The 20,211-nt window shown below is 37.3% G+C and overlaps 1 protein-coding gene across 1 annotated transcript in view; it reads right to left on the bottom strand.

Annotated features, from left to right (window-relative positions):
* Positions 1 to 20,211, bottom strand: part of LOC126484618 (centrosomal protein of 290 kDa-like) — a 209,353-nt gene that overhangs the window by 142,588 nt on the left and 46,554 nt on the right. Inside the window, exons 10-12 of the mRNA XM_050108205.1 lie at positions 17,056 to 17,246; positions 6,252 to 6,393; positions 2,741 to 2,870 (exon numbers count right to left, since the gene is read on the bottom strand). Of these exons, the coding sequence (XP_049964162.1) occupies positions 2,741 to 2,870; positions 6,252 to 6,393; positions 17,056 to 17,246 (463 nt within the window). The remainder of the gene's footprint in view (positions 1 to 2,740; positions 2,871 to 6,251; positions 6,394 to 17,055; positions 17,247 to 20,211) is intronic.

Raw genomic sequence — 20,211 nt, 5'->3', positions numbered from 1 at the left:
ATTTCCTCTGGTATCTTATTGTGTAGTATTACACCAATGTTAATTATGCTCCTCCGATAGGTGGTTGTTCTGTGATATTTTTGATGTATATTTGATTTCACTCTGGTACCATAGTTGTGTACATTTTCGTTCTGTAGCAGTTTGCCTGTTTTCAGGAGATAATTCCTAGTGAACAAGATAGGTTCATAAATGAATAAACTTGGAAAATTTAGTTTGATCATGCTACTGCAAGGCCTCAACAAATCTTGTATTTGTGTATGAGGTTACTGCAGCTATCTTATCCAAGCCATTCCCAAAACTATATTCTCTATTCTTGGCAAGGATGTTGCCTGCTTTTCCAACTACCAACTCTTCATCCTGTGTACTCTAGTCAGTGCCTCAAAATCCTCTATTACCTGGCCAAGGCTAGTTCTAGTTTTAACAAAGCTTGAGACTTGTGATATTTTCTAGTTTTTCCTACAGCTGTTTTGACCTACACAATGACTGCTACATAGCAGCAAGACCTTTCTTTTTCTATTCACCTCAGTTTCTGACTTATCTCTTAAATTCTTATTAATGACCTGCTGCAACCTACTTTCTTCTACAGCTGAAAGAAGCTCCATCCAAACTACACCCTTTCCACCTCTTCCCTCTCATCTTCCCCGACTTCCCTTCTGCCCTCCACGCATCAACGAACTTCTCTAAGTCAGTTGTCATGTCTTTACTCTCTATCTGAAAGGCCCAAATCTTTGCCATTTGCTCTGAAATCTCCTGTCTTTTACACACAGCCTACATATTTAGAGGAGAGCCTCACTAAGAATCCCTTCTTCTCTTCCAGAACAGTTGCACTAGCGAAACCACAATTCTCAGTACCCACACACGAGTGCCAAGCTATTAACTAACCTGCAGCAGCATGCACACTTTTCATCTACGGGCATACTATTTACAATGGTTTACTTGGTTTATATTCACTGATACACATAAAAAAATTACGCCTACTGGTGGTGACTTGTAGCATTAAATAATCTTATACAAAATAAAATGAAATCAAACTTTTATTAACTCCTTTAGATAAACACTAATTGCTCCAATACTTCAACTTCTAAATAAAACTGAAACACAAAAAAAAAAAAATTGAGATAAAGTTTATCCAGTGTTTATCATAAACAAATTTACACCTGAGCATGATTTCACTTCTTTCAAAATTTACACTTTCGATGAAGAATTCAACTGGAACTATGAAACTTCTGTAACATAAACTAACTGGAACAGGCCCTAAGACACTTATTTGCTATATAATAAAGATGAAATTAACTGTTAAAACCCCATACATAGCTTGGCTTCATAGCACCATGAAATGATAGCATCTTATCTAGTAACATATAATTCCATTTGTAGTTATGTAAACATGCTCATGTCATTTCTGTTTCAGCAGATGGTTAAGTAGGCCTGCCTCTTTGCACCACACATGTAAATTTTTTAATTTTTATGTCAATATTTTGACAGAAGAAAAGTCAGAGCTTAATATCTTGTTAACATTGACATCCGAGACGGTGCTTCCTTAGTTGAAGTATGGTGGGAAAAGCAACTAGCAACAGCTTTGTTGAAAGAAGAAAGAACCATACCAGCATTTTTCTAAGGAATCTGAAGAAAATATAAAGCTGAATGACAAGGTGAAGACACCAATTCTTCATACTACTTCTAATCACCAGTTCATTGTCTTAACAGTTATGCTACAGAACTCTGGTTTACATACCATCCATTATGAAACATTATGAACGTTGGAGTTTCACAATGAATTGCTTGAAATTGTTTGGAAATCAACATCAGCTTTGAGAAGACAAGGATAGTGGAGTCTAAGTCCTGTTAACAAAACCTATAAATTTTCTCAATTTAGTATCTCTACTGATTTTTTAAAAAAGTACACAATAATTTCAAACAAGAAAATCATTATATATAAAAACAAAGATGAGGTGACTTACCGAACAAAAGCGCTGGCAGGTCGATAGACACACAAACAAACACAAACACACACACAAAATTCAAGCTTTCGCAACAGACTGTTGCCTCATCAGGAAAGAGGGAAGGAGAGGGGAAGACGAAAGGAAGTGGGTTTTAAGGGAGAGGGTAAGGAGTCATTCCAATCCCGGGAGCGGAAAGTGTATACCTGTCCTTTTTTCCCCCTAAGGTAAGTCTTTCTGCTCCCGGGATTGGAATGACTCCTTACCCTCTCCCTTAAAACCCACTTCCTTTCGTCTTCCCCTCTCCTTCCCTCTTTCCTGATGAGGCAACAGTCTGTTGCGAAAGCTTGAATTTTGTGTGTGTGTTTGTGTTTGTTTGTGTGTCTATCGACCTGCCAGCGCTTTTGTTCGGTAAGTCACCTCATCTTTGTTTTTATATATAATTTTTCCCACGTGGAATGTTTCCTTCCATTATATTCAAGAAAATCATTATATAGATAAAGCATCATTTACACATATTTCTTCTCACAAAAGAGTACAGCGTTGCTTTTTATTTGAGTTTACCTTTTATATCACAGTTCATTTCAAGTATTTGGTAACCACCCATAAGATGCTCACTAAAATTATCTTTTACACATGCTGAAGCATAGAAATGTGACTGATGATGTATAATAAAACTTAAATAACCGTCAGACGAAAGATGCAACATATCATAAAAAAATAAAACATTTAAAAGAGTAATTGACATGCGCAATCATAAAATCTTTTGTGGTAAGGACAATTCAACAAAATAATCTTACTTGGGGAATGCTGGTCACTCTTTTCTGGTAAAGATAAGGACAAGGCTCCGGTGTCTTCCGGCAGAGGTGACTGTGTGTCAAAACCAAACTTTCGGCATAGTTTTGATAGTTTCTGTGTAAGTCGATGATTCTGTACAGAGAAAGATAATTAAAAGAGTGATAAATTAATTGTCAAACACAAAACTGAGACTGGGTAGACTAATGATATACAGCAAAAATATTAGCTCACATATTAAACAAGGTAGGAATTGTCCTAAGCTTGGCAGCACATCACATCTTATTTCTGCTGATTACGATTTGTAAACCTTGTAATTGTTTGCATTCAATAAATGTATCCATTTGCTACTTTTAACTGTGTTCTTGAGAATTCATTTCAAGTACAAAAAAGACATTTTAATGAGTGTTCATATTTTAGATTCACGTTTGTTGAGGAAGGAATCAATTTTAGTATGGAAAAATAAGAAATGATAAATAGAAGATTTATGAGGATAATTAAGAAAGTAATTTATTTTTCTGTTTTGCATGAGAAAGAATATGTGTAACATGATCTGTTGTATCTACTTTGTTTAAGTTATCATTACAAAAAATCATCAGTGTCGGCCATTTGGTGTCTAACTACTGGACAAATGCCTTCTCTAGACATTTTGAAGTATTACAATCTTCAATTGTGTGCATCCACATTGCTTCTATTTGTTTTCTAATCTTGTTGACAAATTTTCCATCAGATTGTTGTCTCAGTCTTTTCTTATCACTTTAAATCTCTTGGTCCATTTGCCATCCATTTTTGTGGCTAAATGTCCTGTCCATCACTATGTTATTTTTACTAAAAGCATAATTATGTATTTTGCTCCAGTCACTTCACTGATAAATTTCATTGTTTTTCTTTCTTATCTAGTAATTTCCAACATGCATCTTTCCACTGCTCAAATACCCACCCTCAATTTTTATAACAATGTTTGCATTAAATGTCCATGTCTTACTGTCATAAATCAAAATTGGAAAACACAAACTGATTGTAAAGTTATGCCATAACTGGAAAACACACACTAATTGTATAGGTTAAGCCAGAGCTGGAAAACACACACTCCTTGTACAGTTATGCTTTCCGACATATCAGAAACTTAATTTTAAACACTTTATTAGCTTACCAACCCCCTACCCGCAGATAATTTTTACTCTGAAATTTCCTGGCAGATTAAAATTGTGTGCCAACAAGAACTTGAACCTGGGATCTTTGTCTATTGTGGGCAAGTGCTCTACCAAGTGAGCAATCTAAGTACAACTTATGAGCCACCCACCTTAACTTCATTCAGTAGCTAATCTCCTACCTCCTATGCTTCACAGAAAATTGGAAGATAGGAGATGAGGTACTGGTGAAAGTAGAGCTGTGACGGATTGTGAGATGTGCCTGGGTAGATCAGCTGGTAGAGCACTTGCTCTCAAAAGACAAAAGGTCCCATGTTTGAGCCTTAGCTCAGCACATTCTGCAGTTTTAACTTTCCAGGAACTCTCAAACCAGCATTCACTCCACTGCAGAGTGAAAATTCATTCTAGAATTTATTTTATTTATTTATTTATTTTTATTTATTTTGTTGTCTACCTGATCACTGACTTCTGCTGCCCCAAATGTAAAAACTGTTTCTATGAGTTCATCATTAATTTGTGCTATTTTCTTTTCAATCCATTGATTGTGTATTATTTTAGTGACATTTTAATTCATTTTCAATTCCAATTCCAGACATGCTCTATTAAGTTGCTCTTTTTGTTCCTTTTGTTCCTCTGCAGTGGTAGAAAACAGCCCACTGTCATCATCAAAATAAGGTGGTTCAATTATGTTCCATCATTACATGTACCTTCTTCATTTTTCCAGTGAAAATAGTTGTATACATCCTAAAAGGACTGGAGAGAATAGTTTTGATGGTATAAAATCCCCTTGTTGTCTACCCTTTCAATTCTGAATGTCTCATTATTCTAATTAAATCTATTGGAAATTTTACATTTTTCAGTATACTAGAATAGGTTGACCCAATCCCAGTAAGGCAAAGGAGCATCTGGCATTGTGTTTAATGTCTATGATGTCATATCTTCTGAACTATGAGACGTACAATGATATAATACTGTAGGTACATTCAGCAGAATATTTGTATACTGTCTGCAATATGTGTTGCGAATGGAGTTAGTAGCAACAAAGTAATAAATTTAAACATTAAGCATGATGTGGCAGTTTTTCTTCCATCTCTCTATTTATGAAGTCATAACACCTGAACTACACGGTGTATAATGATATAATATTGCAGGTACATTCAGTAGTACTTACCACAAATTTCCAAAATTTTGTATGTAAAATTTGTCATGAATAGAGTTAGTAGTAAAGAATTAATAAATTATTACATCATGTCTCGTGCGGAACTTTTACTGCAGGAAAAAGCAGTAAGTGTTTTTCTTTCATCATTTTGTATGGATAGTCAGTGATAAAAAATTTCATAAAGGTTTGAAATTACAAGTAAAGTTTATTGTAAGTCACTAAGTGCTCTCATTCTCAAATACTGGCTAAATAAGGTCTGGGAGTTCATGCATCCAAGCTGTACTTCTTTTTCACACCCACCCCACCCCTTTGACAGGTGGGTGGTTCTTACAGCCACTGAGATTGCTGCCTGACCTTAAGGTATGTGTGTACCAAGTTTGGTTGAAATCAATCCAGCAGTTTAGGAGGAGATGTGGAACACACACACACACACACACACACGTTTTTATAATATGAATGGATATATGCTGTGGTGCAGTGAGTGCTGTTTCAGCACAAGCTGGATATGACAAGAGAGAAAAGCATGAAGTTAAGGGAATGGATGATGGCAGCTGAGAATGAGGTGTAACGAAGACTTAGACCAGGCAGATGGCAAGAACAGAGGATATGCTGGAGAGACGATTCCCACCTGTTCATTTAAGAAAGACTGATGCTAGTGAAAGGGTGGAGAGGAGGAAAGAGATAATCCAGATACCATGGCTACTGATGCAGCTTTTGATGTCAGTGATATACAGATTGTTTAGCAAATGAGTAATTCAGTCCACATTTAGCCACACTTTAGCAGTAGCAATTCTATGGATAGATAGATGCTTAGTTGTATTCAACAATGGAATATACCTGGCTGCTTTCACGCACAGCTCAGTTCTTCATTTGATAGGAAATTATAGCAAGTGGACTGCAGTTGAGGGTTTTGGATGAGTGTATAGTGTACATCTTGCACCTAAATGGTCCACTGGGGTGGAATTAGGGTACTGCATACAACAGTTGGGTGATGGAATAATACCCAGGAGAATGAAGCTAGAATTTTATCTAAGACAGCACTCATCGTGGGGAACACCACATTTCCATTAACTCTCAATGATGTGTAAGACAATATTTGAAACATTTAATATTAAGTAACAAGTATAAGGGCATTCTAAAAACAATAATTCAAGGTGCAAGCCCATAACACTAGCTCAATAAAATCTTGCAACACACATTTGTTACCTCAGCCTGAAGCTCAATCTTCTGTTCTTCAAGGGTGTCCAACTGAACTTGCAGCTGCTGCACAGTCAAACGTTCACTATTCCGTGCTGCAACTACAGCTGTGGTGTCAACTGTATCTGTAGCAGACATATTAAGCTTCTCCCTGCAGTGCATACAACAAAAATATGTAATGTAAATATTATTCTTACCTATTTCTAGATCTGGTTAGTGACAAGGACAAATATCAAGAATTCTTGTAGTGTGTATGACATTAACAAACCCAAAACACAAATGTACAAGTAATACATGACTAATTAAACCAAACTAGGACATCAAAATAACAAAATAATGCTACATATATAGTTCGCAAGGCACCGTATGGCACATGGCAAAGAGTATCTTGTACCACTGCTAGCCACTACCTTTCCTGTTCCATATGCAGATGGTATGTGGGTAGAATGACTATCTATATTCTTCTGTACAAGCCATGATTTTCCTTATCTTATCAGTCCTTATGTGATATGTATATTGTTGGCAGTAGGATCATTTTGCAGTCTGCAACATATGGCAGTTTTCTAAATTTTCTCAATAGTATTTCGCGAAAAGAAAGCCTTCTTCCCTCCAGGAGTTCCCAATTGAGGTCATGGAGTATTTCTCTAATACTCGCACATTGACTGAACCAATCAATAAAAATCTGGCAACATGCCTCTGAATTGGTTCAGTACCTTTCTTTAATCTCAACAACTGGGGATCCCAGTTTTAAGGAGAATTCAAACTTTCCACAAATCCTCCCAATAAACCAAAGTCAATCAATTGCCTTCTCTTCAATTGACCCCACATGCTCATACAGTTTCATGTCACAATAGGACATTGTATTAAGGTTCCAGTATCACTGCTTAAAACATTTGTTGGCTATTACGACAGCTGTTTAGGAAGATTTCAATTGTCAAGTACATGTGTATATAAAGTTTGAGAATTACAATATGCTATAGCTCTACACGAATTTTAGACTTAATTCTTTATAAGTGAAGAATTTCATAAGTTATTGATGTATTATTGAAATTGGAGTCATAATTTTCACTATCATGAATTACACAAACAACTAAGTCATAATTAATTTTTTTATATATTTCTAATTTATGTAAGTAAGAGGGAGGCTTATGTCTACATTGTCCTGACGAACATAAAACATCTGTTGTGACTGTATCTGGTAAATCTTCTTGTTATATTTCACGTGAAATTCTAAAATCTTGATTTCACATCAATTTTGTGCTGTTTTATACCATGTGGTATAATACTGTAGATATTTCCTGGATTTTTTTTCTGGCAGTTCACACCATAAATGTTTTATATTTATATAGTAACAGACTATGGTCAGAGGTGATTATATCTTTAGGTACCTCAAGTACTTCTATCCCATCTTTGGTTCTCAACGTATGCTGATGTTGTTCTGATGTATAAATAATACCTGGTGTGACTGTTCTTGTTACATTTCACATGAAATTCAAGAAATTTTGGTGTCACATTGATTTTACACTGTTGGGTTTCATACAGTAGGGTGTCACATTTTAGTGTAAAATCATAAAATATTTAGCATATTTTATGACAGCTGATGCCACAGATGCTTTACATTTACGTGACAACAGACTTTGGCCAGAGATGATGATGTCTTTAGGAACCTTTCTCTCAAAACCTTTATCGATTAAGTCAATTAAGTTATCTAAATAATGTTTGTGTTTGAAATTGGAGTGTTCATTAAGAATCTCTTTAGGATTTTTTTTTTGTGTGACTAAATACCTCAAGTTCCTCCCAAATGTAGCAATAACAGTCATACCAAATATTATTTACACATCAAAACAATGTTGACATAAGTTGAGAACCAAAGATAGGATACAAATACTTGAGGTACCTAAAGATAAAAATCACCTCTGACCACAGTCTGTTACTATGTAAATATAAACTGCCAAAAAAATTACAAGAAATATCTACAATATTATACCAAAATATTATGCCAGATGGTATAAAAAAGCACAAAATTGACATGAAATCAAGATTTTAGAATTTCACATGAAATATAAAAAGAAGTTACCAGATACAGTCACACCAGATATTATATGTATGTCAGAAGAAAGTAGACATAAGCTACTTACATAATTTAGAAACATATAAAAAAATTAAATACAACATAGTTGTTTGTGTAATTCTTGATGGTGAAAATTATGACTGCAATTTCAGTTATACCTCAATAACTCACAAAATTCTTTATGCTTATAAAGAATTAAGTCTAAAATTCCTGTAGAACTATAGCACATTGTAACTATAGCACTTTGTATACGCAGGTACTTAAAAATGGAAACCTTCTGAAACAGATGTCATAATAATCAATAAATGTTTTAAGCAGTGATACTAGAACCTTACTTACAACAGCTTTTCAAGATATATATTTCACTGCAGGCCCAATCATCAAGAAACATTTTATATCACTTTTCAATGCTGTGCCTAGATATATAACCAGCACTGAGTCAAATAGCACACCACTAATTCTGCATTTGAACATTGCAGGATAGGTTTTTGCCATAAATCCTCATTAAATTATATTTTTCCACGTTTACAGCAAGCTGCCATGCACCAGACCAAATAGAAATTCTATCCAAGTCATCCTGTATCCTCCTACACTACCAGAAAGACAACATTTTCCCATATACTACAACATCATCAGCAAACAGTCACAGACTGATACTCACCCTATCCATCAGATTGTTTATGTATATGGAGAACAAGAGTGGTCCTATCACACGTCCCTGGGGCATTCCTGATTATACCTTCACCTCCAATGAACCCTTTCCATCCATAACAATATACTGGAGACTATTACTTAAAAAGTCTTTGAGCCATTCACACACCTGAGAACCTATTCCATACGCTCAGACCTATGTTAACGTCCCTCAGTGGGGCCCTATGTCACATGCTTTCCAGAAATCTATGAATATGGAAAATACACTGATGTCTCCAAGTTCAAGGCTTTGAGACAAATGTAAGAGGTTGGGCTATCACACCTGGAGAACTGCAACTTAATTTATTCCCCACTATATGTCATTCTTAAGATATTTTCACGGGCTTTTTATAGCATACTTGTTTTGTAAAAGATAATCTATTAAACTACCATGGCTATTGGCAAATGCTATTCAGAACAAATGGCTACAGACAGACTGTTCACATCAATAGAATTCAATATCATACTTCTAAGAACACAATGGAACTTAGCTATACCTAATACCATGCATATTCAGAAGATCAGTTGTAGCAATTTGTGAGACTGGATAATTTACAAAATAACTGATCTTGGAGGGAAAAATCAAAAGAAACTCAGGAAATCTTACATTATAATGATGGCCTAGAGCCCACAGTTACGAGGTGGCTATAGAATGGATCACAGATGAATGACTAAGTGTATTGGTTAATACATCAGCCACATAGTACAAGCTATTCATAACTACTGTGTTATTGGCAGTATTGCCAGGAATATCACTATGCTGGAGTTAATTTAGCATTACGCATAGCTTAACATCATACAGTGGCTAAAAAAGGATATAATGAAGGGTCATTCAATAAGATGAAATTCCTAGATGAAGATACAGTAGGGATATACAAAATCTGATCAAAAGTATCTGGACACCACTATGTAATGCAGAATTGACCACTAGATTTCACAGGAGATGGACCTGCCTATATAAAAGGAAACAGGTAGTACTGTGTTGTCAGTAGAGAAACAGTAATAGCAGAATGTGTCAGCCAGGGGAACATAGTGACTTCAAACATGGTTTAGTCATTGGATCACACCTAAGTTACTAATCCATAATGGACATTTCAACCTTTCTAAAGCTGCCCAAGTCAATTTTTGGTGATGTAAATGTGAAACGGAAATTCGAAGGAACAATCATAGCTAAGCCTACAAGCAATGAAGTACAATGATTGAACAGTTTCTCATAAGCCACACATTTCCGTAGTCACTGCAAAGGGAAAAGTGAGGTGATGTAAAGAGTAATGCCATTGGACTGAGGGTAACTGCAAACAAATGATTTGGAGTGATGAACCACGCTTTACCCTGTGGCAATCTGAGGGAAGCATTTGGGTTTGGCAAATGCCTGGAGAATGTTACCTTGCATTATGTGTAGCGCCAATAGTCAAGAAGGAGAAGCGGTGTTACGGTATGAGGATATTTTTCATGCTTATGGTGTAGTCCTCTTACTGCACTTAAGAAAATGCTACATAAAGAAGGGGTTGAACAAATTTTACAGTATTATGCACTACACACAATACAGTAAAACTTCAGAGACAATGGCCATTCATTTCAGTATGAAAAAAAGCTGCCATAAAGCAGTACAAATGAGGCAATAGTTTGAAGACAATAACATTCCTGAAATGGGTTGGCCTGCCCAGAGTCCCAATCTGAACCCAATGGGACACCTTTGGGATGAGTTAAAATATCAACTTCATTCCAGACACTGGGTCCAACATCACTACTTTCTCTGGTTTCAGCTCTTGAAGAAGACTGTGTTGCAATTCCTCCACAGATATTCAGGCACCTCACTGAACCTCCCCATCAGAGTTCAAGCCCGCCATAAAGGCGTAGGGTGGGGACACCGCATATTAATGTCCACCAATAGATGTCTGGATACTTCTGATCAGATACACTACTTCTATGTTCATAAACCACTGTGTAATGGTGAAAATGGGAGGGAGGAGGGGGGGGGGGCTAAACTGTGGTACATCAACACAAGACACACTTAACATGGTTAACAAGGTCGTTAATGTGTAAATAATGGAGTGGGTAGTGGCCTGTTCAAAATTGGGAGGGATTCTGGTGGTCTAGGGTTAAAGTGTAAGCCTGGAAAATGAGAGATCACAGGATCAAATTCAGGTCAGCCCATGGAAATTTTCAGTCTGCCTTTAATCTTGCCTTCACATGTCAACAATGTGAGGTAGCAGGAATGTCACCTCGTTCAGGTTCCACATTAAGCTGGAGGTCCCCTTTCCCCATTTGGATAAATGGGGCAGGTTAGGGACATGCAAGTTACCAAAGTGGTGTTAAATTGAAAGACTTGCACATGGCCTTTGAACCACATGAATTACTATTATTACTGTTATTATTATTACCCTCATCATAATCATTGGACAGACACATCCCCTGTCATACATTACAACCTTACCAATACTGATGAAGTGGACTGATGTGGCAGTGCCCTGTGTTTTCATTTGGAGCTCTGCCATCTTGGGAGTAACCACACCATTGAGTGGTGTCACACCCCTGCCCCCCCCCCCTCCCCCCCCCCCTCCCCCCCCCCCCCCCAGCCACTCTCTCACCCCTAGAGGTACTGTGGTGGTTGCAGTCTATATGGACAATGTCCTTCAACAGTATATAATCCCTGTCAGATTCTGAACCAAATTCATGGCTGATTTAGCCCATCTGTTAACTATTATGTACCACAGATCCCTTCCACCTTCTGTTCCCAGGAGCTAAAAGAAAGCACAGGTCACACCTGTCTACAAGAAGGGTAGCAGAAGAGGTCCACAAAACTACCATCCAATATCCCTGACATCCATTTGTTATAGAATCTTAGAACATAATCTGAGCTCACACATAATCAGGTATCTTGAACAGAATGACCTCCTCCATGATAACCAACATGGATTTCGACAACATAGATCATGTTAAACCCAACTTGCACCTTCCTCACGTGGCATCCTCAAAGCCACGGCAGCCAGGTAGATGTAGTGTTCCTCAATTTCAAAAAAGCATTTGACAGTAGCACACCTACACTTGTTATCAAAAGTATGATCATATGGTGTTTCAAGTGAAATATGTGACCGGACTGAGGATTTCTTGGTAGGGAGGACACAGCATATTATCTAGGATGATAGTTATCAACACATATGGAAGTAACTTCAGACATACTCCAGGAAAGTGTGTTGGGCCTCTTGCTGTTCATGTTGTATATTAATGATCTTTCAGACAATATTAATGGTGACCTCAGACTTTTTGCAAATGATGCAGTTATCTACAATTAAGTACAGTATGAATGAAGCTGTACACATATTCAGTTACACCTCGATAAGATTTCAAAGTGGTGCAATGATTGGCAGCTTGCTTTAAATGTTCAAAATGTAAAATTTTGCACTTTACAAAATGAAAAAAGCATAGTATCCTATGAATATTAGTGCACAGTCGGAATGCGTAAACTCATACAAATACTTGGGTCAACATTTAGTAGGGACACGAAGTGGAAAGATCACATATGCTTAACCATGGATAAAGCAGGTAGCAGACTTAGGTTTATTCATAAATTACTAGGAAAATGTAATCTACAAAAGAGATTGTTTACAAAACGCTCATATGACCTATACTAAAATATTGCACAAGTGTGTGTGATCCATACCAAAAAGGACTACCAGGGATATTGAATGTATAGCGAGAAGGGCAGCATGAATGGTAACAAGTTTGTCTGATCTGTGGGAGAGTGTGACTGAGATGCTGAAAGAACTGGACTGGCAGACACTTGAAAATATACGAAAAAATTTCCTGAGAAAGTCTACTTACAATGTTTCAAGAACTGGCTTTAAATCATGACCCTAGGAGTACACTACAACACCCTAAATATCACTTCCATAGACATTATGAGGATAAGATTAGATTAATTACAGCAGGCACAGAGGCATTTAAACAATCATTTTCCTCATGCTCCATATGTGAATGGAACAAAAAAAGCCCTAATAACTGGTACTGAAGCAAACCAAGCACTGTATCATGTGTGAGGTACAGAGGCGAGTGAGTGCACCGGGACTTACCCCTGTTCACTGCTAGTAGCGCCACGTCACCTAAATGTGTCTGCATGTAGCGCACAAGTATTGCACCACAATTTAGTATGAAATTAAAAATCAAAATTTATGTTTAAAACTTTGTTAAATTATAGTTTAGTGTAATAATTTCCAAATACCAAGTCTTGATGTTCTAAACTTAATTGTTAAATTATAGTTTAGTGTAATAATTTCCAAATACCAAGTCTTGATGTTCTAAACTTAATAGTTTACGGAAAAATGCCGTTTTAAGAGAAAAATCAGAGGTGCTAAATAATGACGCTAGGAAGTCCGAATTTGGTCATAAGGTGCAGTTAGAAGTTAAAAATAAGTGATGCTGGTTTCCGAAACCATAAAACAAAAATTAATGCCAGAATCCACATTTTTCGGAAAAATCAGAGGTGCTAAACAATGGACTTAGAAACTTGAAAATTTGTTTTATGCTTCAGCACACCCCAAAAATAATAACAGAGAGTCCACGTTAATCTACCTCTTATAGTTTTTGAGTAATTAAATAAAAACTAATTTTGTAACTAAAATGTACCTAAGTGTTGTAGATTAAGTACTTGAAATTTTAATGATAGAGGATTTTAGTTAAACCAGATGATCAAATATATCAAATAATAGAGCTACACTAAGTTTAAGACTTGTAACATAAATAGCAACTGATATAAGTCTTAGCAAAGGTATGGCTCAGAGACAACAATCTACCATTAGTTCCACTAAATAAATTCTATTAAGCAAAGTTTTCATTCTAGCGAGCTGAAATTTTCTACGTGCTTTCAAACTGCTTATCTGCATACCAGCAAAAATTAAGAAGTTTCTGAAGTAATTGGTAACTATATTATTAAACATTATGTGCCCGAGATAGCGGTCATTTGTAGACTGCCGCCGTATGCAAATAGACAGAGAGAACAGGTGTTTTCTCGGCAGTCCGCACTGGCACCTTATAAATACAGCCCCTGAAGCAGTAGGAAGGTTCACTTCACTCTCAGACACTGTGAGGTCCATGACAGTTAAACGTCTGGTCGCGCTCTGCCTCGGATGACGTCAGAGCCGAGCTGTGACAAGCGCATATTTGGCAGTGAAAACGGATAGTGAACTCGCGAGGTCTGTACATCATCCTAAATCATTTAGAATTCGGTAAAGTAACTGTTAGTGTGCTGTCCATGTGAAATTCAATGCCACGTGGCAAGTGGTGAATTTATTTCCACTTTTATGGCGGGCATTAAGTTTTGAACATTTATTGCGAACTTTCAATTGAGTGATGTTAGTCAGGGCGAAAAACAATCTGGTAGGAAGTTACCACAGAGGTCACCTCTGAACTGCTAAAGGCGCTGTTAGATTAGAAAGACTTGTTTTCAATTGAACATAACGCAATTTTAAGTGTTGTTTGTGAGAAACTTTAATTAAATTAAATCTTGATTGGAACTTTAAACTTTTACTGAAGTCATAGTCCTGATCCTGCAAAGAAATGGGAAATAGACACTTTTCTTTCAGTGGGCTGGACCGGAATGTGGCCGTGCAGACCGGAAACTAAGGTCAGTATGTTTCCCTTCGCTTTCTGGCAGACCACCACATTAGTTGCCAGGCTCACGTGATTAAAGACGGCATCAAAACTTTAAACCAGTGAAGTAACTTACTCGCCACCCCACAGTACAGAGGGAAATACCCTCTGCCATGACATTCACAGTGGTTTTCAGAGTATAAATGTAGACACAGATGTAGATATTTCAGAACATCTGACACCACTGTAAACTCTGATGAAGCCAGTTGTATGAAAAACACTGCGAGGTGAATACAAACATTCTATTCCATTCTATTCTGATCATAGACTACAATTCTCAGAACAAGTGAGCATAATGTTCATCTACATCTACATCTACATGGATACACTGCAAATCACACTTAAATGCCTGGCAAATGGTACAAAATTCTCTATTATTCCAATCTCAAACAACACATAAAAAAAACAGTACCTATATCAATCCGTGTGAGCTCTGATTTCCCTTATTTTATTATGATGATTGTTTCTCCCTATGTAGGTTGGCATCACTGAAATATTTTCACATTCATAGGAGGAAGTTGGTGATTGGAATTTCATGAGAAGGTTCCGTCCCAACGAAAAATGCCTTTGTTTTAATTATGTCCACCTCTAGTCCTGTATCATGTCAATGACACTCTCTCCACTATTTTGTGATAATACAAAATGTGCTGCTCTTCTTTCAACTTCCTCGATGTACTCCATTAATCCTATCTGGTAAAGATTCCAGACCATGCAGTATTAATCCAAATGACAATGGACAAGCATAGTGTAGGCAGTCTCTTCAGTAGAACTAAGTGTTCTGCCAATAAAACACAGTCTTTGGTTAGCATTCCCCACAACATTTTCTGTGTGTTCCTTCCAAATTAAGTTGTTCGTAATTGTAATACCTAGGTATTTAGTAGAACTTATGGCCTTCAGACTTGACTGATTTATCATATAAGTGAAGTTTAACAGATTCCTTTTAGCACTCATGTGGATGGCCTCACACTTTCATTATTTAGGATCAATTGTCAATTTTTGCATCACACAGATATCTTTCCTAAAGTGTTTTGCAATTTGTTTTGATCTTCTAATGACTTTACTAGATGATAAACGAAAGCATCATCTGCAAACAACCTAAGATGGTTGCTCAGATTGTCTCCTAAATCATTTATATGGATAAGGAAAAGCAGAGGGCCTTGGGGAATGCCAAAAATCACTTCCGCTTTACTCAATAACTTTCCATCAACTACTATGAACTGCAACGTCTCTGACAGTGTCTTGGGTGTACAGTATGAGCTTAAAGCCTACAGAAATGGATGAAGAGAAAGTAAGACAACTATTTTATGTTTTTAGGGACAACCTTTCAAAACACTACTATCTGGACAGAATTGGGAGATGTAGCTGCCAGACAATAATCTTGTTGAACTTGTGCTTTTATAAGTTCTAAAAGCTATCATCCATGTTCTTCCCAGAGATGATTCAAAGAAAGGACTGTTCGAAATTGTGAATGATGAGCTGTCATATCAAAACTACAAGCCTGATGCTTGCAGAAAATGTGCTTACAATAATCAGAAACTGACACCAGGGAATATCTTTTCGGTCCATTGTCATGAAGAGGATTTTTTTTTTTTTTTCAAATACCGTCATTAGTGATGATAAATTCATTTTATACACTAATGCGACACGATCAATACCAACAACATTTTATTCCATCATTTCTTAGGTGCACATTATTTGGATAATGCTGTTGAAATTAAGTCCTGCACAAATAAGAGTAAGAGCTAGATTTGGGGGAATTTACTAAGCAGATGTGAAGACACAAGGGAAGATACAGGACAAAGGTGGTTACTGATGCATTATATAAACGAAGGAACGACCTTTAGTAAAAAATAAATGTGAAATCATGAAACAACAGCGCGGTTAAATACTCTTATGTTGGTACACGAGTAAAGGAGTGGCACAAATTACAGTACCAGGAGGTATCCTCAGTCCATTCCCAGAATGCATCACTAAATTTAAATATCTGGTACAACAGTGGCAAATGCCACAGATTAAAGACAATAGGAAAAGGGTAAATTTAGTTTTTATAGTAAATTATTGTATGAAAGGGATCTAATGTACTTATGTGATTTAAAAATGTTATGTTCACCACCTTGGCAGTGGCCATATTTGTGAGCAAATAAAATTATCTGTCTCTCTATCTATGCTCCAAGGATCACAAATGTAGTAACATTAACTATCACAGTTATGGGTATGATCTCTTTGAACTACAGTCAGTGATTCCACAAACAATCAGTATTTGAAAACATAACACACTACACATTTATGATAAAACAGAAGCAAAATGCAACTGGTTCACAGCAGAGAATGGGAAAGACAATACCATTTCAAACAGTAACCAAATAATTTATATTCACTGCAACATTCTCCATATCTACTAACCGCAAAACAGTATTTTGGTCTTCCAGGTTATCAACAACTGTCTGAACCTCATTAAGCTGGCTGACCAGTTGTTCAATACGCCGGTCCTTATTAGAGATTTGAATCTGAGCATCATTCAGTTCTGACAAAGCCTCTGCCAACCCAGATTCACCACTTTCCAAGTTGCGCAGTTGCAAAATCAGTTTCGTTGTCTGAAATGTTAAGCACACACAATACATATTGAATTTGGTAGCGTATTAAATAGTATATACAAGATAAATATGACTTTACATACATCAATGACAGCTGCAAGACAAATGCAAGGAATGAACAATTTACTACAGTCAATAGTGGTTATTCAGTGTGTGAAAGAAAAGACTTCAAGTACATCTTACTACCAAAGCTTAATGGGATTTGAGATACTCAATTGTATTTATTTATTTAAATTGTTTAACTCTAGTAAACAGAGTAAAACATCCTGCACTAGGAATTGTCATATTATGTCAGAGGTAATCTAAGATACGCTTATAGCACAAAGAAAAGAGTCACCAGACATTGAACAAAGTAACCTTATTTGTTGTTTTGTTGGGTGCTTTTGCAAGACTGTGAAGAGAAATGTTGGGTCTGTAGATGCCAGTTGTACTTACTGCAATCACTTTTAAAACAATTCCCATCATTTATTAATGAATAACAATGTTTGTAGAGGAGACTACTGTGAAATTAGTTGAACGAAAATTGAAAATGTTTCTTTAAAACTGATTCAAGGACATTAAACAATATTTGATATTTTTGTTTGAAATCTCCAAATTATATGTCTGTCTAAATGCAATTTGAAAAGAAATGCTATCTGAACAAACTGTGTTATTTACATGATTATTCTGCAAATCCTACTTAAGAGTTTACCAGTGTGTCCAGAAAACTACTTTAAGACTATTTCTCGATGTTCCACTTTCAATTAGCATGTGGGGAGCAAATGAACACCTAAATCTTTCTGTCTGATTTCTGATTTCTTTTATTTTCTCACAGTGGTTATTTCTCCATATGTAGATGGGCATTAAAATTTTTTTTGGCATTTGCATAAGAAAGTTTGTACTTTAATGAAACGGCTTCACTTATTTATCACATTCATGACACTCGCTCCACTACTCATGATAGTACAAAATAAGCAGCCCTTCTTTTAACTTTTCTGGTGTTCTTCATCAGTCCTATCGGTTAAAGACATCGTACGACACAGTAATATTCCACAAAGGGATGGGAAGGGTAGTGCAGCATAGCATTCAGATACCATTTGGAAAATGAAACAACAAATGTATTTTGCTTAACTTGCATCTTTTGATATATGAGTTTCTGGAAGCACGCAGACAAATAGTTGCGTGTGCACAGTACAGGGGCAGCGGCAAAGACTCTAGTGTGTACATAATCATTTACTCTTTGCTTTGTTTTTGTTTTTGTCTTAGATGTTCTATGTTAATGTCTCGCTCATTGCTTCACAATAAAGTTGAACATTAAGAATACAAACAAGTCTATCATTAATAGAATGGAGCTACGTAGTGACTATGAAGTGGTGACCCCAAAGTCAAAAGAACAAGTACGGCAAGAGGCAGAGGAGGACAACGAAGGTACACTACAACGTACGCCAAATGGCAGAAGCTCTACAGCATGATCAGTATACCGGCAGGGTATGCTGCGCAGTCAGGTTCAGGAATTATGGAACGACATTCGACACCACGGAATGGATTCAGCGGAGCGAGACAGTGATATTACCAGGACAAAATCCGCGGCCGGAACACATATACAAGAGGAAGATTCGCTGGGACAATGCATGAAAATACGCTCGCCGTCGTTCCTGGCCGATAAACCGGAACTTTGGTTCTCGATATTAGAACTGGCATTCATGCATAATCGGGTAACTGATGACCGGGACAAGTTCATGATAGCGGCAAACAGTCTGGATGCCAGGGCAGCAATATTGGTTGAAGAAATAATTAGACGGCCAGCGGAAACACAGCAATATACAACATTGAAGGGCTTTTTAATAAGCCAGCTTGCTACACCGCTAGATCAAATACTCTGCCAGGTGTTGCGAGGTGAACGTAGAGGTGACAGAATTCCCTCCGAATATTGGAGGCATTTGCATGGAATTGTGACGGAAAATGAATTTTCGAACACTACACTTAATTCCGTTTGGGCAGCACAGTTTCCGTCTGCAGTAAGAGTAGCTGTGGCAGGGAATGACGGATACGATATACAAGCACTACTCCAACTCGCCGACAAGGTTCATGCGACGGTTGAACCAACAAATTCTCTCAGTATAGCAAATGTGGAGGCGACAGCAGAAGAATATGAAGCGGCAGTGATTGATAAGCAGTGGCACGCTGTTACTGGTACACAACTTCAAAAACTCAAGGAGCAGCTAGATGGGCTGCAGAGGCAGATGGAGGCATTGAGAGCTACCGGTTCAGAGGTCCTGCCGACACATAAGGACAGTGGACATGCCGGGAAGGAGCAGTAGTGTTGGTTTCATCGACGATTCGGGGAGCAAGCCTCTAAGTGCATTCTACCGTGCAGTCACGCTCACCGCATAAATAACATGGAGACTATAAGTACAGATGTCTCTTCATTATCAGTATCTCGGCAACTTTATGTTCGAGATGTGACGGCTTCATGTTATTATTTGATAGACACGGGGTCTGATGTCAGCACGTGGCCAAAGAGGAAATGTACTTCCCTCAGTGACAACACATTGTTTTGCCTCAAAGCTGTAAATAAACAGCCCATAATGACGTATGGCAGTTGTGTCAAAGAAGCGAATTTAGGACCTAGTATTATTTGTCACTAGACTTTTGTCATTGCAGATGTGGCAGAGTGCATATTAGGAGCAGATTTTCTGTATGCATTCGGTATTGCGGTGGACATTCGGTTATCGCAGCTTAGAAGGGGCAAAGAGGTGGTGCCTGGTCATGTAGGAATAATCACAGCGAAAGTACACAGTTCGGTTGGAGTGACAGAAGTATGCCGACTTAGAGAACCGTCAGTGCAGCCGATAGCCATGGTGGCCCATCATACAGTTCACCACATAAACACCATGCCTGGGCCTCTGGTCTCCCTCCGACCGAGAAGGTTGGCCCCAGATAGATTTGCAGACACAAAAGCTGAGTTTGAAGAGATGTTGGAAAT

Source organism: Schistocerca serialis, chromosome 1, assembly GCF_023864345.2.
Source record: "Schistocerca serialis cubense isolate TAMUIC-IGC-003099 chromosome 1, iqSchSeri2.2, whole genome shotgun sequence".
Taxonomy (NCBI): domain Eukaryota; kingdom Metazoa; phylum Arthropoda; class Insecta; order Orthoptera; family Acrididae; genus Schistocerca; species Schistocerca serialis.
This window is presented reverse-complemented; position numbering and strand designations above follow the sequence as displayed.